This window comes from Microcebus murinus, chromosome 7, assembly GCF_040939455.1.
Source record: "Microcebus murinus isolate Inina chromosome 7, M.murinus_Inina_mat1.0, whole genome shotgun sequence".
NCBI classification, from domain to species: domain Eukaryota; kingdom Metazoa; phylum Chordata; class Mammalia; order Primates; family Cheirogaleidae; genus Microcebus; species Microcebus murinus.
In genome coordinates, this window is record NC_134110.1 from 84095280 (window position 1) to 84122401 (window position 27122).

General features: G+C 35.0%; 1 protein-coding gene across 1 annotated transcript in view; it reads left to right on the plus strand.

Moving 5' to 3' along the window:
- The window catches only part of UBE2W (ubiquitin conjugating enzyme E2 W), a 53816-nt gene extending 29620 nt beyond the window's left edge, over window positions 1–24196 (plus strand). The window contains exons 4-6 of the mRNA XM_020288857.2: window positions 10011–10166; window positions 15928–16003; window positions 23701–24196. Of these exons, the coding sequence (XP_020144446.1) occupies window positions 10011–10166; window positions 15928–16003; window positions 23701–23714 (246 nt within the window). The 3' untranslated portion in view covers window positions 23715–24196. The remainder of the gene's footprint in view (window positions 1–10010; window positions 10167–15927; window positions 16004–23700) is intronic.
- The last annotated feature ends 2926 nt before the right edge of the window (window positions 24197–27122 follow it).

Below are 27122 nucleotides of genomic sequence, written 5' to 3' on the forward strand. Positions count from 1 at the left end.
GCCCCAAATCTGATCCTTATTTTAGTCAGAGTCAGTTTAGTTATGGCTTAATACTTAGACAAGGGATAATGGGATAGAGGAATATTTTTGGGAGCTGTTTAACTGTGGTAAATGATTAATTGAAGGTTAGAGAAAGGAAGACTTAGGATTACTTACAGGTTTCTGGCTTGGTAAGATAGGTAAATAAGTTTTTAGAGTTATTTACTTTTTAGAGAATTATTATAGCAAAGCATTTCATTTTTAAAATTTGAAGTTTGTAAGGTTTATTGGCTAAAATAATAAGACTCAATGCCAGCTTTCTTTAGTATTGCTAGTTAATGAGGTGGTCTGGAAAATGGACTAAATACCTGAAATATTTCCCAGATACCTGGAATTCAACTTGTTAGGGACTAACATATGCTATTTTGAGGAAAATCATATTTCATTACCACTTTAAACAGAATGTAACAAACAAACATAGCTTAATCCTGGCCATGTAGGAGAAGAGATGGAAGTCAGTTATTGTATTGTGCTATAGGTGAAAAGATAATTGTTTTAAAGCATAAAGTTTAATGGATACTGCCTCTGAGTCCTGAAGTTTTTGTGTGAGATTTACCAGTTTCATAAAAAGTAAAATGAAGGGTTATGTGCTGTCTAGTTGTCTATAGTATGCATCTGTATACTAGCATCAAAGGCCATAGCAAACATCTTTCTTCTCTCCAGAAAATCATTTTCACTTTCTTTTGTTGCCTTGGCTTGTCAGCATCCTTTCTGACTACTAATGCCTAAAGGCAGTGAGGTCTCAGATATCCATCCCCTTGTTATCTTCAGCCTATTTGTCTACTTTACTTCAATTAAGTTTGTTGAATGAAAGAAGAATACAACATACTAACTCAGAAGCTTTTGACTAATGGATATTGGGGGAAGGGTTGTTCTGTGAGATAACAAATTCTTCACCAGTAGAAAATATTTCTGTAAACATGAAAACAAGCCAAAAAAGTGTTTCTAAACTTTCTCTTTAGTATTTAATTTAATTTAGAAATCAAATATCAAACTTAGATATCATTTTGAATTTCATCTTTAATATTTTTGTAAGTTATAACATTTATAGTAAATTCTCCCAGTCATCTTCAAATTCCTTTTATTCTCCTTTTCTGATTTTACTTCTGTCTACTCTTCTGATTTTGGTGTTACCCAGGTTCTCTATTCAGCACTTCCTTACTTTTCTTTCATCTTCAGTCATTGCAAGCAGCTAAATCCCACATCTGTAACTCTGGGAACACTTTCTTTGTAAGGTTTTTTTTTTTTTTTTTTTTTTTTTTTTTTTTTTTTTGAGACAAGAGTTTCACTTCGTAGCCCAGGCTAGAGTGAATGTCAGGGCATCAGCCTAGCTCACAGAAACCTCAAACTCCTGGGCTCAAGTAATCCTACTGCCTCAGCCTCCCAGGTAGCTGGGACGACAGGCATGCGCCACCATGCCCGGCTAATTTTTTCTATATATATTAGTTGGCCAATTAATTTCTTTCTATTTATAGTAGAGATGGGGTCTTGCTCTTGCTCAGGCTGGTTTCGAACTCCTAACCTCGAACAATCCACCCGCCTCGCCCTCCCAGAGTGCTAGGATTACAAGCGTGAGCCACCACGCCTGGCCCTTTGTAAGTTTTAATTTCACACCCTTGTTGGACATATGTACCTACTTGAATACCTTCAGACATCTCAAATTTAACACATCTAAGCTCATCCTTTTCCAATAACAAAATAAGGGAAAAATTGTTTTCTTTGTCTTGTGTTACAGTCAACCCGTCTACTTTATATTAAATTCTCCACTTTCTCTCATTCCTTCATACAATTTTTCAAATCCTTTTGCAGTGCTTAAATCATTCCACTTCTTTCTTACTGTTGATGCTGTAGTCCAGGTTTTTAGCTTTCAGCTGGACTGTTTATAGTAGCCTTTAATTCTTTGGACTTCATATGCATCCTTTCACAGTGCATTAGATTTCTTTGAAGGCACATTATCTGGTTTCATATACACACACACACCACCCACCACGGTAAAACCTCTTCCTCATTCCTTATTTCATGTGGAATCAAGTTTTTAGCCTGGCATTCAAGTCCCGTTATGGTCACATCTGAACTTAACCATTGCTGCACATACTACCTCCATGCAGTCTGTGTAGTAATGTTTGTATCAGACTTCATAATTTAACTCCGGTTCTCATTTTATCTTTTTTTTTTTTTTTTTTTTTTTTTTGAGACAGAGTCTCGCTTTGTTGTCCAGGCTAGAGTGAGTGCCGTGGCGTCAGCCTAGCTCACAGCAACCTCAATCTCCTGGGCTCGAGCGATCCTTCTGCCTCAGCCTCCCGAGTAGCTGGGACTACAGGCATGCGCCACCATGCCTGGCTAATTTTATATATATATATCAGTTGACCAATTAATTTCTTTCTATTTATAGTAGAGACGGGGTCTCGCTCTTGCTCAGGCTGGTTTTGAACTCCTGACCTCTAGCAATCCGCCCGCCTCGGCCTCCCAGAGAGCTAGGATTACAGGCGTGAGCCACCGCGCCCGGCCTCATTTTATCTTTTAACAGTTCTTAATGAAGTGGTTAGGGGAGGTAGAGTCATCCTCATTTTATAAATGAAGAAATCAAAGTTTGTAGAAGTGAAGTGTGATGGTGTTCATGTTTTAATAGCTAGTTAGAATAGTTAAAACTCAAACCCAAGTCTTTCTCTCCTCTAATACTATACTGCCAATTAAGTATGACTATCAGCAAAAGAAAAATGTCCTCTGTAGTCACATTGGGGTGGGGAAAAACTCCTATTAATTAATGTGGCAATTTTGTGAAAATGTAAGATTGCTACCTTTGAAAGCTCTATGACAGTTGTTCCTACTCTTTTGGAATATCGAGATTCTTTTGTTTTTGGAGACAGAGTCTTCACTGTGTTGCCTGGACTAGAGTGCTGTGGCGTCAACCTAGCTCACAGCAACCTCCAACTCCTGGGCTCAAGTGATCGTCTTGCCTCAGTCTCCTGAGTAGTTGGGACTACAGGCATGCGTCACCATGCCTGGCTAATTTTTTCTATATATTTTTAGTTGGCCAATTAATTTCTTTCTATTTTTAGTAGAGATGGAGTCTCACTCTTGCTCAGGCTGGTCTGGAACTCCCAACCTTGAGTGATTCTCCCGCCTCAGCCTCCCAGAATGCTAGGATTATAGGAATGAGCCACCATGCCCGGCCAGGGGGATTCTTTTTTAACATCAGTTAATTTTGTAGTCCCTTTCATTTTCAAAGAAATTTGTATTCTAATATCTATTGATGTAAAAAATGACAGAAGTACTCTAAAGCCAATAATACTTTTAAATTAGTTTTTAAATTTTATTAATCATGTCACCAGTATAGTTGAAAAATAATAATGAGTCCAACAATCAGTGCTTGATGTGCTTATAGGTGTTAAGATTTTTCCAGTTTACTGAAACTTTCCAGAGGTCTGTTGCTCTGGGGAAGTGGTTGGAACCACTACTGTAGGGCAGTAAATTTCCTCATTCAGCAAAGATTTTATTTGACGAAACTCTGCATTTTTGGCACTTCAACTAGTCTTTTTGTATATAAGACATTTGTAGCCCGTTATAAGAATTTTGACTTTTACTCTGAGTTAAATGGGGAAGACTTTGGAAGGTTTTGAGCAGAGGAATGACATGATCCTACTTACAATCTGGCAGTTGTGTGTCATATAGACTATTGAGGTCACAAGGAAACCATATAGGCTATTATAATAACCAAGTTAGAGATGATGGCAACTTGCATTAGAAGGGTTTCAGTAGCAGTTATGGAAGGTGGCTATATTTTGGACATATTTTAAAGGTAGAATCAATAAGATTTTCTGATGAATGAATTTGGAGTATTAATGAGGAAGGGTCAAGAAAGACTCCACGAATTTTGACTCATGAAACTGAAAGGGAAATAAATTGAAGTATGAATTGAATGCTTTGGGAGCAAAAGGGAAAGCAGTGACCAATTTAGAATAGACTAACAGGGTAAAGAAAAATGTATTTGAACTGGTTGAACTGGGCCTTAAAGGACAAGAAGAATTTATGTGAAAAGTATAAAGCATGGAAGCTCTGTGATTTGTGAACATATGTTCTTGTAGTTTTATGTGTAGGTTCATGTAGGGCTATAGTAGGAGATGAAAGTAGAAGAATATTTGGGGGCTGATCAAAAAGAACCTTAGAAGTGTGAGGAAGTTAGAGATTTATTTCATATATGTTAGGAGGTATGGTCACTCCACATCGAAACAGTGAAGTCCTCAAGCTTAGTATTTATACTCTTTTGCTGCTTTTCCTTTGCATTAGGAACTCTTCCATTACTTCATATATCCACTATTTATATTCCTTTTTCTGTCAAAACATTCTGAAATGCATCTATATCATTACCTTATAAATGTCTCATTTATTCAGGGTTTCTTAAACTTTTTACCTCTTAATTTTTGTTGAAGAAATTTCACATATTTTAGAAATAGGAGAATATTTATTTTAGAGGGATGAGGACACTGTCTCTTTGTTTCTGAAACCATTTTGATGCTAAGAGTGGTGCTGAAAGTACATTTGATTTGATTATAACACTTTAAAACTACTGGGGCAAAAGAGTAATCGCTTTCCCCATCATCTTCATTCCCCCCTCTTATTCACGTCCCCTTAATACAGACCCTTTTTTTGTGTTGCGTGGAATTCCTTCATTGCAGAGATCCAGAATCTTGTTTTCATGGTATCCTCATCCTTTTTTTTATTTCTGGTCTGATTTTTCCCTGCTCTTTCATGTGATGATGGTCAGGCTTTCTAAAGTCTTTTTGTGTTTGTTTTTTGTTTGTTTGTTTGTTTGTTTTTTGAGACAGAATCTCATTCTGTTGCCCTGAGTACAGTGCCATGGCATCAGCCTAGCTCACAGCAGCCTCAAACTCCTGGACTCGGGCACTCCTCCTGCCTCAGCCTTCCACGTAGCTGAGACTACAGGCACACACCACCATACCTGGCTAATTTTTCTTTTCTTTTTTTTTTTTTTTTTTTTTGTGGCAGAGTCTCACTCTGTTGCCCCGACTAGAGCGCCGTGGCGTCAGCCTAGCTCACAGCAACCTCAAACTCCTAGGCTCAAACAATCCTTCTGCCTCAACATCCTGAGTAGCTGGGACTACAGGCATGCACCACCATACCCGGCTAATTTTTTCTATGTATTTTTAGTTGGCCAATTAATTTCTTTCTATTTTTTAGTAGAGATGGGGTCTCATTGCTGCTCAGGCTGGTTTTGAACTCCTGACCTAGAGCGATCCACCTGCCTCGGCCTCCCAGAGTGCTAGAATTACAGGTGTGAGCCACGGGGCCCTGCCAATTTTTCTATTTTTAATAGAGATAGGGTCTTGCTCTTGCTTAAGCTGGTCTTAAAACTCCTGAGCTCAAGCGATCCTCCCACCTCAGCCTCCCTGAGTGAGTGGTAGGATTACAGGCATGAGCCAACATGCCTAGCCCATAGTCTTGAATAACAATTCTTATTGCCTTGAATTATCTAGCATCTAGGACAAGGTGGTGAATAGTGAACACTATTTATTGATGCCTTGGAAGTGAAACAGAAGATTGGTAGGCTAGAAAAACATAAGGTAGAAAGGGGAGAGAATGGTTACCATCCAAGGGAATCCAAGTTTAGTTTCATCATGTCCAAGAGTTTTGTCTTTGCCATACATCTGTCTACAGCTGCATGGTAGTGGTAATTGTGGCGTATCAGAGAAAACTTAATATTGTTTCTACTGATAGCATATAAGGGGACTAAAAGGAGAATTGGATTGAAAACTATGCTAAGATTCTAATCCCCAGTCATTTTTGTCAAATATTTACCATTTATGCTAGACCACCTATACTATATATTATTATACATAATTAAATAACTGATTTACTTTTCATTATAACAATAAACTCAAGGCCAAAGCAGGAGGATGATTTGAGGTTAGGAGTTCGAGACCAGCTTGAGCAAAAGCAAGATCCCATCTCTATAAAAAAAAATAGAAAAATTAGCCAGAAGTGGTGGTGTGTGTCTATAGTCCCAGCTACTTGAAAGGCTGAGGCAGAAGGATCACTGGAGCCACAGGTGCAGTGATCTATGTATGATGACACCACTGCACTCCAGCCTGGGCAACAGAGCAAGACCCTGTCTCAAAAAAAAAAAACAATATATAAAACAAACTCACTGCTTGTATGTTTAGTTGTAACTGTTCATTAAGTACTGTCATCTGCTTATGATTTTATCAGAGAAAACATTTCTTCATGTTGTCCCTGGAGAAACCTTGGTATCCACACTATAGATCAGCTTTTGTAATTACAGCCTGTTTTATATTGCTCATTGTGTGTATACTATATTTTAACCTATCTTGATACCATATTAGGTGACTGACTTTCTGTTTGTTTGTAAATTAATAGTTATGTGATTAATCTAAAATAATAAAATGAATAGTGTACATTATAGTGAAGATATTGAATAATTAGTATCAGGTCACAAAAATGTGAGAATACTATGTTATATAATTGATACTTTTTAAAAATAATTTTTATTTCAAAATATTAGAAGATATAAGTGTTCTTGTTACATGGATGAATTGTATAATGCTGAAGTCAGGGCTTTTAGTGTACGTGAGGTGACTGACTTTCTACCTTTCTAGCTTCCTGTGATTTCAAATTCATTGTGTTCAGTTGTCTTGTTACATCAATTCTTGATACTTTTATCAGCTACTCATGACTCCAAACAATTTTTTTTGAACTCTAAAAACAACTTAATAATCTCTTGAGTTTTCAAAACCTACTTGGCTGCATTTAAAAAACTGAAATGTTGGAGTTCAGTTGGAATTGGGAAAAAAATAAAAATAAAAAAATAAAAAACTGAAATGTTTACTTCTTCCTTTGGCTTGTACTGAGTATTAAATAACTGAGGATGGATAATAATACATACTTGAAGAAATTCAGCCTTGGTTACTCTGCTCATACATAATACCATTCAGAGAACCAGAGTAGCAAAGTTTACATTAAAACCATCTGTGGAAACTATGCTTATTAGTCTTTTACATGAATAAACTGTTGAAAAAATTTTTTTCTTTTATTTCAGGAATTCACTTCTGGCATGTAAATTCAGCCTTTCCATGTTTAGATAAACTTCTAAAATTCTGTTCCTGGCAGGTTAGGACCTAGGGGTTACCTATAATATGTATGAATAATTACTTACCCTGTTTTTATTGCTAAAAATGTCAGACTGGCAGCATTTGCCTTGCATGCAGCATGTTATTATAAAAAGCCTCTGCTTTTTTAATTTGAGGGTTATTGAGATCTGGATTATTTTTATCTCAGTCCCTTCCTATTTCTGAGCTGTTTTATCTTTTTTTATGGTTCTCTTCTCTCCTTATAGAATGTCTGTTGCTTATGCTGTAGCTGTCTTCTGTCACGCGTTCCTTTTTTTTTTTTTTTTTTTGAGACAGTCTTGCTCTACCCTGGCTAGAGTGCAGTCTCGTGGCATTATAACTCACTGCAACCTCAGGTGATCCTTCCACCTCAGCCTCCCAGAGTGCTAGGATTATAGGAGTGAACTACCACACCCAGCCATTCATCCCTTTTCTTTCTCTTCTCTCCTGATTTCCTTTTGGTTCAGGCATACTTTTTGGCTCTCAGACCAAGAAGAGTCTTGGTCTGAGAGTCTATAACTGTTTCTCTCCCAAGAAGAATACTGCATTCTTTCTGCTCTGTGAAAGCTCATGTCATAATAACCTTTGTATTTGGCTATTTTCCTTGATGGTTGCTGATTCATTTTTGCCAAAGATGATAATTTGGCAGTTCATAGTTTGGCACTTTCAGATCACTATTCTGCTTGACTTCTTGATAAAGAGACCTTACTAGAAAAAACATATCCATAAAAAGTAATTGTGACTAGGGAATAAACTCTTAGGCATTGCTTATGTTCTTAATGAAAATATCCTACTGGTCAAATGGCTTTCTATGGCAAAATGAATACCCCAAGACAGATGCATATCTTGTGAGGTTTGTAAACTCTCATTCTAGACATCTACAACGCGTTATGAGACTATTAAATGTATTTCATTACAAATCAGTTGTTGGACAGACTCCAAGTGTAGAACTACAAGACTACTTAAGTGTTTATTTCCTTTAGCAAAAAAGTTTCCTTGAGCAAATAAAGTAATGAAGAGGGCACTAACACTGATAGATATAATTGAGGTAAAGGGCATGCATAGAATATAACCAGTTCAAAGTCAAAGTTTTTTCAGGGGTTTTTCTGCAATCTGATAGGACAGGTAGCTTGATTTCTCTTATTTTGAGACTTTATGTTTATTTTTCAGCTCTTTTTTAAAGTGGAAATGGAGGGTGGGTAGCCACAATTTAAAGAAAAAATTTAATTTGTGCCAATATGGAAAGTCATTCCTTTGGAAAAAATTCCTTTTGCGTTTTATATTAGCTCCAGTCAAGGAAATGAGTCCCATGTGTTAATATATTGGAAATATTAGAAGACTAACTTATATGAAAGACTGCTTTGTTAACACATAAATATTTGTAAAATTGTTATAAAATCAGATTTGAAGGTAGATATTTAAAATATCTATAAAAACCTTACCTTATGGTAATTTCCTATAACATATTCTATATTATATTGACATACCTTACTCTGGATTTCACTGGCTCTCTTTCTGCTCTTATGAAGAGGGGGAAAAAAGATATGACTAGAGCAATACTGTATGTATTTCATCAGTTTCTGCCACAACTTAAGGTAGGATTTCTCCTTACTGTTAACTGTGCTATACTTGGGTATGACGCAGTTTGCAGGGCTATGAGAGATAGTTTAAGTCTGATTGGGGAATTGTTGGTTTATATCTGATGGGCTTTATAAAAATCTCATCATGCCTACTAAATCAGAGTCTATGAAAGTAGGACATTTGAATTTATATTTTTAACCAGACCTTCAGGTTGATTTTTTTTTTTTTTTCTTCTTTAATGGCAAGGTCAGGAATTAGGAATTACTGCTAAACTGCAGAATAAATACAGTACTGTAGTACAAAATTTACTTAAAAGGTTGGTAGTTTAAATCAATTAAAATTGTTTGTGTATAAATAAGTTTTTTCTGGGGTAGCATATATGTAAATATTCTTAGACATAAACTTTTGCTTTCTTTGAGCAACTTTGAACTGTGCTTACAAATTCCTTAGAATGTACACATTTATTCTACTCATTTGGATGCTTAGGTAGGTAAGTTTAAGAGACAATACTGTCGGGATAGTTGTTGAATTATTAGGGCAAAGTAAGGAAATAATAGACATACTACCATTCAGAACAGTGCTGAGGCAATATGGAGAAAGAAAAAACAGTGTTATAAGAATTGAGCAAAAGGAAAAGCAGAGAAAAACAGCAAGTAATTGGTAGACTTGGACAACCTTTGTATTTTTCGTCTAGGCACATAGTTATTTGCTGATGAATGACTAGTAACTTGTGTTCATCATACTGGATATATGAATTTAGAGGAGGTGGAATATATAGCAGTCATTTTCCTCTGCACATAGCATCTTAGGGGCTGGCATTGTTACAGGTAGTAGGGGTGTTCCTATCAGATTGTCTCAAAATTGAATATTTTTCTTTCGAATTTCAGTGTATTTTTATATGCAGAGAGCAGTGAATAAAATTTGAAAACCATTCTTGTAAGTGTAGTTGTCTTTTACTAGTGAAAAAATACATAGTAGTTTAGAAATTTTAAGGGAAATTTATGAAAAATAACTGAAATATAAAATTATCTAGGTTCTTTTCCCTACTATATGGTGATTCATACAGTGAAACCAATATTTATTGAATTAATGAGAATAAATAAGCAGTTGTTTATCTTGTTTCTGGCACTGATTTTGGTTTGTTTTATTTTGTTTTTAATATCAATACTTGTTATAAATAGAGAATACTTTAGTTTTTGGTAATGGAGAATATTTGAGTGTTAATGGAATTTTATTCTCTCTTAGGTCATGTTTACTGGTGAAAATATTCCTGTTCATCCTCATGTTTATAGCAATGGTCATATCTGTTTATCCATTCTAACAGAAGACTGGTCCCCAGCGCTCTCAGTCCAGTCAGTTTGTCTTAGCATTATTAGCATGCTTTCCAGCTGCAAAGAAAAGGTAGGACTTTTCAGAATTATTCCAGGTAATATCTCTTCTGTTAGTTTAGGTAGATAAGCAATCTTAATATGTAATTATTTTTAATTTGAAGGAAGGACTTACGCATTTTATTTTAGAATTATAGGGAATGTCATGTTTAATAATAAATTGGAAAATTATTTTAATACTTTTCATTTCAAATAGAAGTTTTAAATGTTCAAGGAGCTTTGAAATCAGACTTATATTGTTTTATATTTTTTAAGCAGGAAGTTTGTGCATATGTTCTTAAATAATCTGAATTTTATTTCTATAAGCATATACAAGGTAAAAGTGTGTAAGAAATTCTTGTTTCTAGATTTCACAGTGGAAAGCCCCAGGAAAAAAACTGTTCTTTCTTCCTTTTGCCAGCACCCTCCCTATTGGCCTCTTTTGGGAGATTTCCCAGAAACCAGAGCTTTCCTATTCTAATGATTATATTGGAGGAGGAGGACAAGATTATCAGTAGAATTTTCAGGGCTTTTTTCTTCTACTCTCTTTTACTAATCCACAGATTCTGTGTCTGATTGAGGCGAGATAAAAAAAACTAGAAAGAAGAAAAAGTCATGAGTTAAATTTAGGGTACCCTTTAAATGTATCTGAATCCGCTGTGTATTTCTGACCCTCTTGTCATTCCCACTTGAGGGTTAGTGTAGCACAATATATTAAAGCTTCTCTTCTCCATGAGGGTTTCCTTTTGCCATTGTCTTTAAAGGAGAAATGGATTAGGGAGTGCTGTGTATGTATGTTTTTAGCAGTTTCTTCTATTTTCCAAATTGAACTGACTCCCATTTTTTATGAAGTTCGCATTTAAAGAACTTTTAAAATTAAAGTTCATTTTTAAATGTTAGATTTTTTAGAATCTGAAACAGTCTAAGCCACTATTTTGCAAAGTGAATTTTAGTTTCATAAGAGGTTTCTTGATGTTTGGTTTAAAAAACAAACAAAACATTCCTTTGTTCAAAGAAGCATGGAAAATAATAGGGTTGAGTGTATTTTTTTGTGCTCATTTATTGCTTATTGCTTCCATATTTTCTCTTCCCCCAACACATACACACACACACAAGTTTTAAACTTTTATGTGGGCTGGGCATAGTGGCTCACACCTGTAATCCTAGCACTCTGGGAGACCAAGGTGGGAGGATCACTTGAGGTCAGGAGTTCACACCAGCCTCAGCAAGAGCAAGACCCCCATCTTTACTTAAAAAATAGAAATTAGCTGGGCAACTAAAAATAGAAAAAATTGGCTAGGTGTGGTGGCATGCACCTGTAGCCCCAGCTGCCCTGTTTCCCCGAAAATAAGACCTACCCATAAAATAAGCCCTAGCAGGATTGCTAAGCATTTGTGCAATATAAGCCCTACCCCGAAAATCAGACCTAGTGATGGGCGTGGCTACCTGCACATCCCATGCATTTCCTCGAAGAGTGGTAAAGAAGATGAGCACCCCTTCTCATCGGCCCCATGAAAGGTCTATTGCTCGACATGAGAGATTGGGGCCAATGGCTCTAAAGGAAATAGAGTTGCAAGAAATTTAGGATGGAATTCAGGATTTGGAGAGTTATGGTGATGTTCCAGAAGAAGACAACTTAACTATATTTGAATAAATGTAGATTGTTGTACCATGCTTAAAAAAAAATAACACATCCCCTGAAAATAAGTCCTAGGGTGTCTTCTTGAAGAAAAATAAATATAAGACCCTGTCTTTTTTTTTTATTTATTTATTTATTTTTTTTTTATTTTTTACACAAGACCCTCATGTCTAATTTTTTTTTTTTTTTTTTGAGACAGAGTCTCGCTTTGTTGCCCAGGCGAGAGTGAGTGCCTAGCTGACAGCAACCTCAAACTCCTGGGCTCTAGCAATCCTACTGCCTCAGCCTCCTGTGTAGCTGGGACTACAGGCATGTGCCACCATGCCCAGCTAATTTTTTCTATATATATTAGTTGGCCAATTAATTTCTTTCTATTTGTAGTAGAGACAGGGTCTCACTCTTGCTCAGGCTGGTTGAACTCCTGACCTCGAGCAATCTGCCCGTCTTGGCCTCCCAGAGTGCTAGGATTACAAGCATGAGCCACCGCACCCAGCCAGACCCTGTCTTTTTTTCAGGAAAACACAGTACTTGGGAGGTTAAGGCAGGAAGATCACTTGTGCCCAGGAGTTTGAGGTTGCTGTGAGCTACGCTGATGCCATGGCACTTTACTCAGGGCCATAGAGTGAGACTCTGTTTCAAAAAAAAACAAAACAACTTTTATGTGTAGGGTAAAGCAGCTTGTGGTTCTGTGTTCCTGTTGTGGCTAACAACTATAGAGAGGTGAAGTGGTAAGTACGGGATTTAATAAAAATTATTAAGAGGTGAACACCAGTGATATCTGCACATAGCTCTTGCATGTGCCTTATGATTATTAGCTTTTATTTACATTTAAATGTAATGATTTATTATTAACAACTAGAGAAAGACTGTGTTCTATATACGTGCTTCATCTTTTTGTAACCCTTACCATTTCCCTCACATTCTAATTGTCTGCTAGTAGTGTTTCTTGCATACTGAGTTGTAAGACTAGTCAGTCCATTTAAAAGCATTGATAAACTACATTTTAATATAGTCATTGTATAATATATTTAAGCAGGATGATAATCTGAAATCAATTTCTGTGAAATATGATAAAATTCAAAAAACATATACTAGGTATGTATTATGCTATTTTTATTGTGGTGAGTGCTAGGTTACAAAGATAAGGAGGAAATTTGCTTTGGCATTGAGGGGATCTAGCTCCAAATAAGCTTTAAAAGTCTTTTAAATACTCACCTAAAAGTTCTACTATTAAACAGGTAGATTTTGTTCTGTAGTGGGTATGGTTCTATAGGCTTTACTTTAATAGTTAATTCTGTTTAAATATTGATAGAAACCATTAATAACTCTCTCTATAGGTATTTGGGACTTAATCATAATTATTTCATTCGAACTTCTTTTTTTTTTTTTTTTTTCTTTTTAAAGACAGAGTCTCCCTCTCTCATCCAGGTTGGAGTACAGTGGTGTGATCATAGCTCTCTCACTGTAACCTTGAGTTCCTGGGCTGAAGTGATCCTCCTGCCTCAGCCTCCAGAGTAGCTGGGACTACAGGCACACGCTACCACATCTGGCTCATTTTTAAAATTTTTATTCATTAATTAATTTATTTTTAATTAATTGATTAATTTATTTTTATTTTTTGGTAGAGGCAGGGTTTCATTGTGTTGCCCAGGCTGGCCTTGAACTCCAGGGCTCAAACACTCTTCCTACCTTAGCTTCCCAAAGTGCTGGGATTACAAGCACAGGCTACCATGCCCATCCTCCAAACTACCTTTTGCATAGTAAGGAATGGTTCCTTAAGCTGAAGGCATTCAAATCCAGTATGTCAGTAGATTTCATGTAATTTTTAGATATTGAGACTAGGGGCCTTTCAGTAGTCTATACTTTATTCTCTGCACTTAACAATATACCAAACTTCTAGCTTGTATTCCATTCCTAAAACAATTTGGTAATACTTCTTGGTATACTTAATCTGTTTAAAAACTGTATCTGTCAGATCACTTATCAGTTTGGTTATATTCTTGATTTTAGGAAATAGAATGAGTATTTTTTCCCCTAAATATTTATTTTTTTTGAAGACTATTTTCTGATGATTCTTAGGTTCTAATTAATATATACATAAAATGAGTTTGTGAAATTATTTGCTATTGTAGTAGCGATTTATTTCATGCGAACATAGGTTTGACTTTGCAGGACAAACAACAGAGGATCATCTCTTCTTTGAAATAGCCAGGCATTTAATTTCATATTAATTTTTTAAGAATTTTCTCAAATTGAATCAACAGGGTAACTTGGAGTAGTCATTTAATGTCTGTTTTGTGATGGTCCTTTTTTTTTTGAGACAGTGTCTCACTCTGTTGCTTGGACTAGAGTGCCGTGTGGCATCAGCCTAGCTCACAGCAACCTCAAACTCCTGGGTTCAAGCAATCCATCTGCCTCAGCCTCACGAGTACCTGGGACTACAGGCATGCGCCACCATGCCTGGCTCATTTTCCTATATATATTAGTTGGCCAATTAATTTATTTCTATTTTTAGTAGAGACAGGGTCTCACTCTTGCTCATGCTGGTTTCAAACTCCTGACCTTGAGTGATCTGCCTGCCTCAGCCTCCCAGATTGCTAGGATTACAGACGTGAGCCACCACGCCCGGCCGGTCCTTTTTGTTAAATGAAATTGCTATTAATGTTAACTCATAGGGGCATTATGAAGCTCAACTAAGATAATAGTTGCATATTATATGAGTGTTAGAAGTGACACATAGACTGGCTGTTTTCCTTCCTGGTCTCTAAAAGTCCTACTCACTATTTCTTTCTGGTTGGAACTTCTTTAAGTGTCGTTGCCAAATTCACCTCTTTTGATTATCCTCAGATAGAGAAAAGGATTCCCTTAATCTCACATTTTATTGGCTCAGCTAAAGAGAGTTAAGTCTGAATACACAAGGTATCTTAACACTACAAAATATTTAATGATAGAAGAAAAAATAATCAAGTTATTAATCACAATAGTTCTGAAAGGCATAAAGGAGACTAAGGGATAGGAATATGTATTATATTATCTATAAACCCTCCCTTGAAAGCTTCAATATGAATTCAACACATTTCCAAGTCTTCGTAGATTCTCGTGTCTGGTCAGTATCCAACAGTTTTCAGGAAAAATCTCTTCCATAATCTATCTTCAATGTTGTTGGCATCACTATTTCTGATATAGCTTCTTTGCACAGCTGCCATATGATTCTCATATTTTTCTAGTCAGGGTGTGTGTGTGTGTGTGTGTACACCAGAAAGGCCAGTACATAGCAGAAATAGCAATATATATATTTTTCTCTTTTCTCCTCTTATGTATTGTTTATAACCGTAATCCTCTGGTCTATCCTTGATAATACTATACTGTATTACAGTAAAATAATCCTTTGTGGAGGTTTATAAGTTGCCACAGTTTTTTCATATAAATCTAGTTTGGTAGAATTTGTTTTAATTAGCTCACAAAAGTAATTTTTAAGTTATTTCTGAATTATTATAAAAAGATATATGCAATCAAAAAAAATTTTTTTTTTTTTTTTTTGGAGACAGAGTCTCACTTTGGTGCCCAGGCTGGACTGAATGCCGTGGCGTCAGCCTAGCTCACAGCAACCTCAAACTCCTGGGCTCAAGCAATCCTACTGCCTCAGCCTCCTGAGTAGCTGGGATTACAGGCATGTGTCACCATGCCCGGCTAATTTTTTCTATATATATTAGTTGGCCAATTAATTTCTTTCTATTTGTAGTAGAGACGTGGTCTCACTCTTGCTCAGGCTGGTTTCGAACACCTGACCTTGAGCAATCCGCCCACCTCGGCCTCCCAGAGTGCTAGGATTACAGGCGTGAGCCACCGCGCACGGCCAAAATTCTTTACAACTTATGCTACTATTTCTGGTTGATAGTGTTCTCCAGTAATAGCACTGGACCATGCACACACACACACCCTATTTTATTTTAAATACAATTTAGGTGCTAAGAGTCTACATTTCCCGGAATGTATTTATAGTTTTTATTCTTTCAGTTATGTTATCAGTGTTTGTATTGTTTTTTACATATTCTGTAATAATTTGGCTTAGGTTTTATTAAAGTGGCCTCTCTCTTAGTCTCCCCCTTTGGTTTTATAACTTCTTATTTTTTAAAAAAACTCTTTTTCGTTTCAGAGACGACCACCAGATAATTCTTTTTATGTGCGAACATGTAACAAGAATCCAAAGAAAACAAAATGGTGGTATCATGGTAAGCAGTTTAAATTTGGAATGTAATGTATTTTATGGATAAGTTAGACTAGATTTTTAATAGGTCAAACAAAATCATAACCATCATACAAGTAAAATTTAAAATTACTTTGACATTCCAAGACTACCATTTTATTACAAAAAGGACGTTCTTAATAATCTTTAGATAAAATTAAAACTAACTACTTAGAAACCTGTTATTTGAAGTATAAGTTTTGATGCCTTATGTACTCATTTAGTTCTGGTACTGCTCATAGTGGAGGGAAATCACATTAAGTTAGAGGTGCTTCATTAAAGGTCTTCCTATTCTGATTATCTTTTAAAAATGAAGCTCTGCCGATGATATCTTATGAATAAAGTACCCTTAATAATTTAAAATGTCTGTTCTTATTGGGAGGGTAATGATAGCTTTATAATTCAGAGCTTCTGGCATAATTTCTAAACTAACCTTAGTGCTTCCTCAAAGAGGTATTTGAAATTAAAAAGAAAAAGTTCTTATTCCTCAACATACTTTTTGAAGCAAGTAAACAAAAACTATCCCCTGTGATTTTATATACCTAAGAGCATTGCCGTTGTTTCCAGTGTTTTTTATTTTAGTGTTAACCTAATAAGAAATTAGTACCAGCAAAATTAATAGGAATATGGCCTTCTCTTCTCCCCTTTTTTTAAATTTTTTTTTTATTTTACCACCATCCCTCCCCTACCCTCCCTTCTCCCCTTTCTATCCAATGTAAAATTGTCTGTATTTTCACATAAATTGAATGAATTAAAAACTTAAGAGTTCTCCAAGTGTTGAAATAGAAGATGACGAGTGTCAATGCAATAGCATTATGCCAGCAGTTACATATCAGAAAACACAATGAAAGAAGAATGCCATTCCTGAGAGACATAGAAATGTGAAAAGTTGGGGTAATGTTAATGAGAAATACATATGACTTGGAAGAAGAAAATGACAATGAGCTGTGAAAAAATAGGGATACTTTAATGAGGAACTAGTATTGTAATAGTAAAAAATAAATATATTCTTTACAAATTTTAGGTTTAATGGAATTTAGTGAAAAATCTAGTGGAATGATAGGAGTGTAGGTATTTGAAAAGTATGGGAAAGAATAATAGAAGAGAAGAACAATGTTTGAATTTTGAAAATAGATCGTTGAAATATTACTCTCATTTAGATCCTGTTTATAATATTTGAATGTATGGTAAATACGGTGTCACAAATCAGTGAGAAGGGGAAAGATTATATAGTAAGTAATCATCTTAGAAAATTGGCAGTCATTTGGGGAAAGAAATACATTTATATTTTCACCTCATATTTTATATGAGTTGAAATATAAAATACAACAAAAGTAAAAGTACTTTTTAAAATGGGTATCAACTGTGAAAGAAGGATGAACTTCTGACTTTAAAAGGAATTACAAAGAAATCAAACAGAAAAATTTAAAACTTTTATAAAAGCACTAAAAAACTGTAATGCTTTTGTCATAACATTTGAAAAAATTATGAAAAACATAACATTAAAAATAGAGACTATGAAAGTTACTTAAGAATAAATAACAGCACAGGCAAAAAAAAGGTGCAGCTCAGTAAAATAATTACAAATTTAAGATTTTGAAACTGTTAATTATGAATTTGGCCAAGTTTTTGCAAGATGAAGTAGTAGTGAAGGAGAGTAAAGGGTAGAATAAAATTGTTTTCAAATTGCTGGTAGCATATAACAAGTTTAGGGTAATCCTTTAAGTGAGCAGTTTAGCAATATTTAACAAGCTTAAAGTTCAAGATCAAATCTTTTGTCTCAGTTATTAAACTTCTAAGAATCTGTCCAGAGAAAATAATCTTTAACACAAGAAAAGTTTTTTTCATGAAATGTTCAATGGAAGCACAATTTATAATATATACTCTATTCCTTATTCCACCATCTGTTGCCTCTACATGTGTTATTTGCCTGGAATAAATCCTTCTGCTACACTTAGACACACCTCTCTCTCTCTTCTTGGGAACTCTTTTTCACCGAAGCCTTGTTGAGTACTCCCTCCTTTAAGGAACCTTAATAAACTTTGTTACAGTGCCTGGAATGCTGGCTTTGTTTTAGGTTTTAAGATACCCCCAGATAATTCTGAAGTAGCTAGGCATTTAAGAACTATTGTTTCTGAGATTCTTAGTCTAAAGAACAGGTTTCCCAATATACTCATTAATAATATGACTTAAAGAATTCTTTCTGGGCACCGAGGGTCCCCTAAAATTTTTAATAAGACCCAACTTTAATTAAATGGCCCTTTATTTCAATTTACATTGCTGGCTTCTCATTCTTTTTACATCCTCTTACCTTTTGGGAGCAAACACTAAGTGACTTCACTCCATGCATTTACAAAGGGCCTTTTCTTTCTTTTTTTTTTTTTTTTAAAACAATCTTTGAGTGTCACAGACCCCCCCCCCTTATTCATCAAAAATTAAGATGTAGTCAATCAAGAATATTGACAAACATAATTAATTTGGCCGGGCGTGGTAGCTCACGCCTGTAATCCTAGCACTCTGGGAGGCCGAGGCAGGCAGATTGCTCCAGGTCAGGAGTTTGAAACCAGGCTGAGCAAGTGTGAGACCCCGTCTCTACCATAAATAGAAAGAAATTAATTGGCCAACTAATATATATAGAAAAAATTAGCCGGGCATGGTGGCACATGCTTGTAGTCCCAGCTACTCAGGAGGCTGAGGCAGGAGGATCGCTTGAGCCCAGGAGTTTGAGGTTGCTGTGAGCTAGGCTGACTCCACGGCACTCACTCTAGCCTGGGCAATAAAGGGAGACTCTGTCTCAAAAAAAAAAAAACATAATTAATTCAAACATTTGAAAAAGTGTCAGTTTCAGAGTCAGTCTCACTAGTAATAGAAAAATTCCTCTTTTGTCTTTTTCACGATTGTTTTTAAACCACCTTTAATTTCTTTTACAAAAACTTGAGAAGACATTGTATTAGAGCAATGATTTGTTTTTAAAATGTCTAATTTTTGAAAGTACAATCCTCTCTCCTACTCTGTCACCTCACTGTTAGAGGGTATTATTTCTGTTTTTTTCCTCCTTACTCCCTAATGAGAAATTTCAAAAAGATAATCAACTTTCAAGCCCCTTTAATGCTGGCCTGTATAGCTAAATGGATTTATGAGAAGCCCTTCATCTGAGAATCCTTAGGAATTTCTTCTTACCTGATTTTGAATAAGAAATGAGGAAAGGCCACATAGTGAAACCAGAAATAGAAAGGTTAATTCTTTAAAATAAAGTACAATTTATAGTCAAAGTTATTTTTCAGAGTTACAATTTTTATGTTACTGAGAAATCCATACTTTGTAAACTGAAGTTGAAAGTTCTTTTTGATAGAAACAGAAGTAAACCAAGAAGTGCCCCCAAAAGCGAGACTTTGCAAACTAAATTAACCCTTTACATAATATAAAATAGTTTGGGGTTTGCACAGGATTTCATTTTTCCAGTAAATGAGTTGAAAGTATTCTCTCCACCCCCCTACCCCCCTCCCCCGGCTTTAAAAAAAATACAAATTAGCTACATTTAAAAGGCACTGGTTCTAATTCACCCAAATCATGACTATCCTAGTCCAGGCTCCAATCCTGGGTACAGATACATTTTCTCATTTACAGATAATTATGTTTGAAACATCCTTGGTCATTGATCTACAGTGACCATTCTTATCTCTTAATATATTTTCTGCTCTTGCATGAACCCTGAATGCCTGAATCATCCCCCTCCCCCATTCACCTTTTAAGTGACAACTTTGTCCCAAAAGTAAGCTTCATGGCCACTCAAGGGAGGGTAGTATTTATTATACATTGAGATGATAGAGTCGCTGTTCTATCATCCAACTATGATGGCTGCAGAGAATCTTCTTTGAACTTTTCCTTCACCTTTAAAAAGCTAAAACATTTCAGCTGTGTAGCACATACTTCTTTATACATAACGGAATAGCAGGTACAGGCAGTGTGAACACACTTCATCCTTGCATTATAGTTTAATTTGGATAATCTTATCAAAATAATCATATTCACTCTTATAAAGCATAACATGCAGCTTTGTTTAGTAGAACTTTCCAGATGTCAGCGTATCTTTTTTCTGCTTAGATGCTTTAGTTCCAGAAAAATTTTCACTAATCATGTTCTCCTTATAATACCAGCTTATGAAGATACATGGACTCTTGTTATTTCTTAGTATCATCTAATTCTCAAAGGATTTCTAGAACAGACCAGTTTGCTTATGTGACCTTCAGAGCTATACAGAAAGATACCGAACAAAAGCTTACTTGGAATTGGATAAACTAATTAAAATACTTAGCGTTTCAATTTCTAGAAACTGAGTGGAATTGTGTGCCTCAGGTATCAAGCTCCATGGTTCTATGTGGTGCTAACTAGCATACTTGGGTCAGGGTGGGTCAGAGTGTTTGTCATGTCTAAGTAAAGAGGCAAGAGAGGTTTGGGTTTAGATTAATTATAAAGTGTATACTTCAAAGGGAACTTCCTGGATGCAGGCACTATTAAAGAAAAACAACAGGCCGGGCGCGGTGGCTCACGCCTGTAATCCTAGCTCTTGGGAGGCCGAGGCGGGCGGATTGCTCAAGGTCAGGAGTTCAAAACCAGCCTGAGCAAGAGCGAGACCCTGTCTCTACTATAAATAGAAAGAAATTAATTGGCCAACTGATATATATATATATAAAAAATTAGCCGGGCATGGTGGCGCATGCCTGTAGTCCCAGCTACTCGGGAGGCTGAGGCAGAAGGATCGCTAGAGCCCAGGAGTTTGAGGTTGCTGTGAGCTAGGCTGACGCCATGGCACTCACTCTAGCCTGGACAACAAAGCGAGACTCTGTCTCAAAAAAAAAAAAAAAAAAAAAGAAAAACAACAAATCTGAAATTCACTTCATCTCCTGATTTTATAAGAGGAGGACTAAGCTGACATACAAAAGCTGAGCTGCCAGATTACCAGTGTTAGGTTCTTGGATAAGACCTCTCTCAGCTTAAATTTGTGGTCTTCTACATTATTAGTCAGTGTCCCTTAAGAATTAGGCCGGTCACTACTAGCCTGCTGTTATTATAGCATCCCACTTCATATCTACTGACCTATGTTACTATGTTCCTTTTCTTCTAGTCTTCTGTCCCTGGGAGTATCCAAGGAAATGGGTTTCCAATATAATATGATGGTTTTTATTATGTGGGGAAAAGTAAATGACCTTCTTCTAACATAGTTCTCTCTCATTCACATTTCCCAGAAGTCCAGTGAAGTTAGCCATAGTAGGTGTCACCTCTTTGGAACTGATGATTTGTATATTGTATTTCAGAGTGTAATTTTAGTAGGGACTTCTGCAGTTCCAGAAAAAATTTAAATGGTAAATATTAGATTTTTTTTTTCCCAAGCCATTATCTTGTCATAAATACTTTAGCCAAGAGGTTCTTTCACTGCCTTTTATAGACCTATATTTGTCTTGATCTAAGATGGGTTTACTGTAATTTTTGGTGATTCAGTCCTAGTATGAAATGATCTTTCCATCTAGCTAGCAAACTGTGTTCTTTCTGCTAACACATGAGTTTTTTTCTTCTTAGTTATAGCCCTCTTAATTAGGGAAAGGATGGCCATGGCTTTGGCTCATACCTGTCTCGGTATTTAGAATTTGCTTATAGACTCTTGATTACATGTAGCCTTCATGAATTTGTAATCCTGCAAGTCCCTGTGGGTCCAGCTGTAAAAGATCATTGAATTCTATCTTCAGAACTTACTTAGTAAGTTTGTTTCTCCAAAACTAGGATATTCAAGGTGGGTAGTATCATACCAGTCCTAAATTTTTTTTTGAAATCTGACCCAAGATGGTGATTGGGATGTGGAGAATAGCTTGAGGAGGATTTCCTAATCATTTTGTCAGCACATTCTACAGAAGCCTACTATACTGAAAACCTTCCAGAATGAACAATCTAATAAATAAAAATACATTATTCACCTGTCAAAGATGGTACATCCTTGGAGATACAAGGTTATATGTTAAAATTGAGTTTTGTCTGTCACTTTTCTATTATGTACATTGTCATCTTGTATCATCCTAAAGTTTATCTCTAGTAGTTTGACATACTAGGTAGAATTTAATGCCATCTTTTAGCTTAGAGATTTAAGTGTGATTAGTTTTAGTATTAGTTTCAGAGATCTTAGCGTTATAAAATACTCTATTGGAGAAGTGATGTTTTAAGGAACTTCCTTATATTCCTAACTTTGTTATATATCCATAACAAATGTCTTCTCTATTCCACGTACCACAGTCTTTTAAGAAACATTTACTTTCATGTGAATCTTAGAGGATATAAACTATCCAGTTGTTTTCTTCTTTAAAAACCTATTCTTATTTATTTATAGAATTCAAATGAATTAGATGTGATTTAATTTTAAAATTTAGTCTGCTTTCCCTTTAAGATTATGATTAAATTATAGGATCATGGGATATTTCATGAGCCTGCCCACCATAGAAGTCAGATTTTACTGGTCTTTGGTTCTCATTGAATCTTTATGAATGGGAATTTTATTAGCAATCTTATCAATCCTAGCATGAAGTAGTTTATAAAATATTTTGGCCAGTATTTTCAGAATTTTCTCCTTAAAAGCTTTCACAACTCTAGTTGCCAACAGTCTTATTTCTTTATGAAGCTTCTTTCTGAAGAATAACTCATGGCTGGATGTATTAGCTCATGCCTGTAATTCCAGTATTTTGGGAGGCCAAGGCTGGCGGATTGCTTGAGACCAGCCTGGGCAACATAGTGAGAACCTATCTCTACAAAAAAAAAAAAAAATTGTTTTAAGTTAGTTGGGGTGGTGGCACATGCCTGTAGTCACAGTTATCTGGGAGGCTGAGGTGGGAGAATCTCTTGAGCCCAAGGGTTGAGGTTACAGTGAGCTATGATGGCACCACTGTACTCCAGCCTGGGCCACATAGACCCTGTCTGTAAAAAAAAAAAAAAGAATAACTCATCCTCAAAATAAATCCTTCAGATACGTTTTTAAAAATAAGCCATGAACCCAAAAAGTTATGTGTTACATAAATATAGTATAATGTGACAAGGCTAGCAGAATGTATTACTAAATAAATCTGTGGGATTTTTAATGACTCCCTCTGCATATATATCTATACTTGCTTAAAACTTATTTTCTAAAGGAAAATTAACACTAACTATTGATTGATTTGGAGATTGTATCTCATTGATAAAGAAGAGTTACTTCTTTTGTAGTGTAAAGACATGACTTATATTATTCTATGTTAAATAGCCTGGGGCTGTTGGTCAGTAGTTTCCTTCCTATCTCATTACAATTTTAAGTTGTCCATAAAAGAAGAATTTTCTAGAGGTTGACATATCCTGAATATAGGTTAACATATCGTATCAACTTATTATTTTAAATAGAACTAACATACTAATAACACATCATTTTTAAGGTTTTTTTGAACTACCATTCCCTAAAAGAATAAAACTTGATTTGTTTGTCACTGTGTAATTGTACACAAATTGGACTTTTTGTTTGCAGGGATTGAGGGAGGCACATCAGACATGTAAACCATATTCTTTTTACTGCTTGAAATTATTTCTACATTAGACTAGAAATAATGTAAAAATTGCATATTTTACTTACGCATGCTTGACTTTTTAATTATCTTTTTTCTCCTTTTCTTAAAGATGATACTTGTTGATGCCACTGTTATCATCCTCCTAGCAGAAGATAGTCCTACTGAGAAAATGAGCACTTTGATCATTCAGTCTTTGAACTTTAACCTTTGACTGGAAGTGACCTATAGGCAATGAAGACTACTTCCTTTTACTGCATTTTTACTCGTGTGCATTCTGGGCGCATGTTGATCGCTGGTTCAGTCCAGGCAACTGACATGCTTTTATTAGTCATACAGTATTAATGCAGGTGTCAGGAAATGTCAAATATAATTCCATTTTTAATTTTTATTTTTTTAAGCTTTTGGAAAAGTTCCAGGTCCTTACGTATTGTGCAATAACAATGACTTCCTTGGCGGTTTTGGGACGTTCATTGCCGGCAATGGACGTTGTAACAGGAAAAGTTTTCATTAACTCCTGCCACTCAACGATTCATGCATGATAGGGCCTATGAAATGAATTTATCGGTTATAGTGGGATTATAAATAAAGTGAGGGGTCCAACATTACTTTGAAAGTCACCCTAGCTGTTTATATTTGGATTCTATGCACTGTGATCCTACGGTTAACAGCATGAATTAACATGCGTCTTTAAAGGACTGTAATGAAAGATCATTGCATATTTATTTAATTGTTTATATCTGCTGTCAAATTGTTTTGACATGGAAGGTTTTCAAGTAACATTGGCAGAGAGGTACAATATGTTATCCCTATGGTGAAAATAAATTCATTTGTTGTATATAGTTCCTCAATCTCTGAAGTAAAGGTATGAATAATATAGGGTATGAATGGTTTAATCAAGGCTTTATTTTGGAAGTAAGAAACATGGCGGTGATGATTAAATTGCTGCAGTCCCTAATTTGGGCTTGTTATTTGTACATTAAAGATTTTTTTCCAAGTAGATTACACTCTGTTACTTCCTGCTAGCCATCAGCATGAGCCCTACTGCTTAAACACTATTTCATTTATTTATGTTTGGAAAATCCATAAACATTTTTGTTTGCAATCTTGTTTCTTTTGTTATGTTTAAAGTCAAGTTTGAATGTTATGATACTTTTATTGAAAAACTTTGTCAAGTTTTTTTCTTGTAAATTTTCTTTACTTGTAAGTATCATCTTGTCCTTTAATCCTGTACCCTAAAATAAGAAATACATTTTTGACAGAGGCTTAATGTTTTAACAAAAGAGTGTGGACATTTTTATTTTAAAATTTAGGCAAAATTACACTATAAAATGGTATGTTTGCTTATTTGTCTCACACAACCATACAGTTTTTCCTGGAGGGTTTTGTTTTGTTTTGTTTTCTTGTTGTTGAAAATACTTTGCTTACAGCTAGATAAAAATTTTTATAGAAAAAAAAAATTGTCGAAAGGTTCAATTCTCAGTACCATGTAAGTTAATGATACTAAAACTAGGTTCTCTTTTTAAAAAGCAATTAATGTATTTTATAAATTACCTTTTCACATATGCAAAATCTGTTTCTACTACAATATTATTTTTACTAATGCCTTATTGCACTCTTTTTGAAATATCCTGCAGTGACTATATGAATCAATTTGGTCTTAAAAATGAAAGCCAATTGGCTGAAAGGTTTGAAATATATACCCCAGTAAAACTAACCCAATCAACAATTGGTAAAGAATATTTTAGAAATTGTTTTTAATCTGTATAGATAACATTTTGTAGCTTTGTACATGTTGTTAATTAAGGGCATATAATTTTACACTCTAAAAGTATAATTGCTGAACTCAGGGGTGGGTAGACTTCAAAAATGTGTCTGCTGTAGAAATAACTTGAAAAAAAATTTAAACCATGGCCAGCCACCAAATTGTGGACATTGTTTATACTGCTAATTAGCAACCACCACTTTTTAAAAATTATAAACATTTTTGTTCTATCCTGACTAGGTATACATAAGTTCTCACAGTAACCTCATATCAACTTTACTAGTTGGCCTGTTTAACCAAGACAAAATCTTTGAATTATTCTTAGTTTTTAACTGCTTTTAATATGAAAATTGCAGCTGTAAATTATGTATTTTCATATTTTACACAACTGCTCTAAACTACTGATTGACTTGATCTTTTTCTGGGGGGGTAAGAAGGAATCTCTTTCAATATTGCTGGTCCTCTTACTAAAATGCTTTTCTAAAGAAATGACCGGTGACATTTATTCACCAAAGGAATCAGTATACCAGGTCAAAGATTAACAATACTATACTATAGATTAATAGATCAAATATAGCCTCAATTGAATTTTTTGTAACAGTATTTTAGCATACCTCTCTCTCTACATATAGATACCATAAAGTAAATTTAAATGAAATAGAGGAAAACCAAATAATTTCAGCACATTTTATGGTTTAAGGAGAAGAACATAAGACGAAATACCATAAAATAAAAGAGCACCAACCATTCAAAATTCATAAACAAATTAACATCACTCCCTTGAATTTATGAATCATTGAAAACTCCTTTGCACTTAGATTTAATTAATTTACATGTAAATTACATTATTAAAAGTCATAAGATGTTTATCTGAGTCATTGCTCTACAGAGGGCAGCTAGTGGCTTTGTAATAATAAAAAGAACATTTCTTTGTAGCTTATTGTTGAAAGATGACCAGAATACCAAGAAAATGTACATAGGAATATGCTACTTCCCTCTTCCCTGCATTCCCTCCGTGGAGCACTATTTGCTGCATAGGCCCACAGAATTATGCTTTCATACTTAGAAAAATAATGTACTTTCTTTTTTATTTATTTATTTATTTATTTTAGGCCATTTTCTGGTTTGCCAAATTCTTTTAAGACAGTGCTACATTCAGTTCCTTATTTATGCATGCTTAGATCATGAACTTGGTGCCCTTTCAAAAAAATTTTTTGTCAAGTAGAGATGAATACCATAGGTTTTAAAGAGAAAGGTGGTTTTTAGTTTTTTAAGAGAAGTTTTTAAAAATACATTTTATGGCTGTTCTCTTAAGGAATTAATATTCACTTCTAAAGGACTTGTAATGTGTAATTCATCCTTCTAGCCAGCAGGGTAATAAAGCATTTTTAATCCCCAGAAGAAAGTGCTGAAAATAGATTTTATATAGTCAACAGTTCACCTGGAGAAAGATCTTAATCCTTGTTGTTTTGACTAGGTATACAAATGTTTGGTATAAAGTAATTAGAATAGTTTATTACTTTTTCCCTTATGAAATTTTAAATATATGCAAATATATATATCGTTAGATTCCTGTGGTGGATAATAATTTCTTCAGATTCTAAAACAGGTATCTAGTGACTGCCTAATTGTTCCCAGATTGCATCAAAGATGAATTGATAATGAAAATGAGTAGTGATATGAAAATGGTATGTAACTACTTATTATTTGTTTCTGGTAACCAAGTCTTATTTTTTAAAAGCCTATTGTTTTTGAGAATTGAGATATTT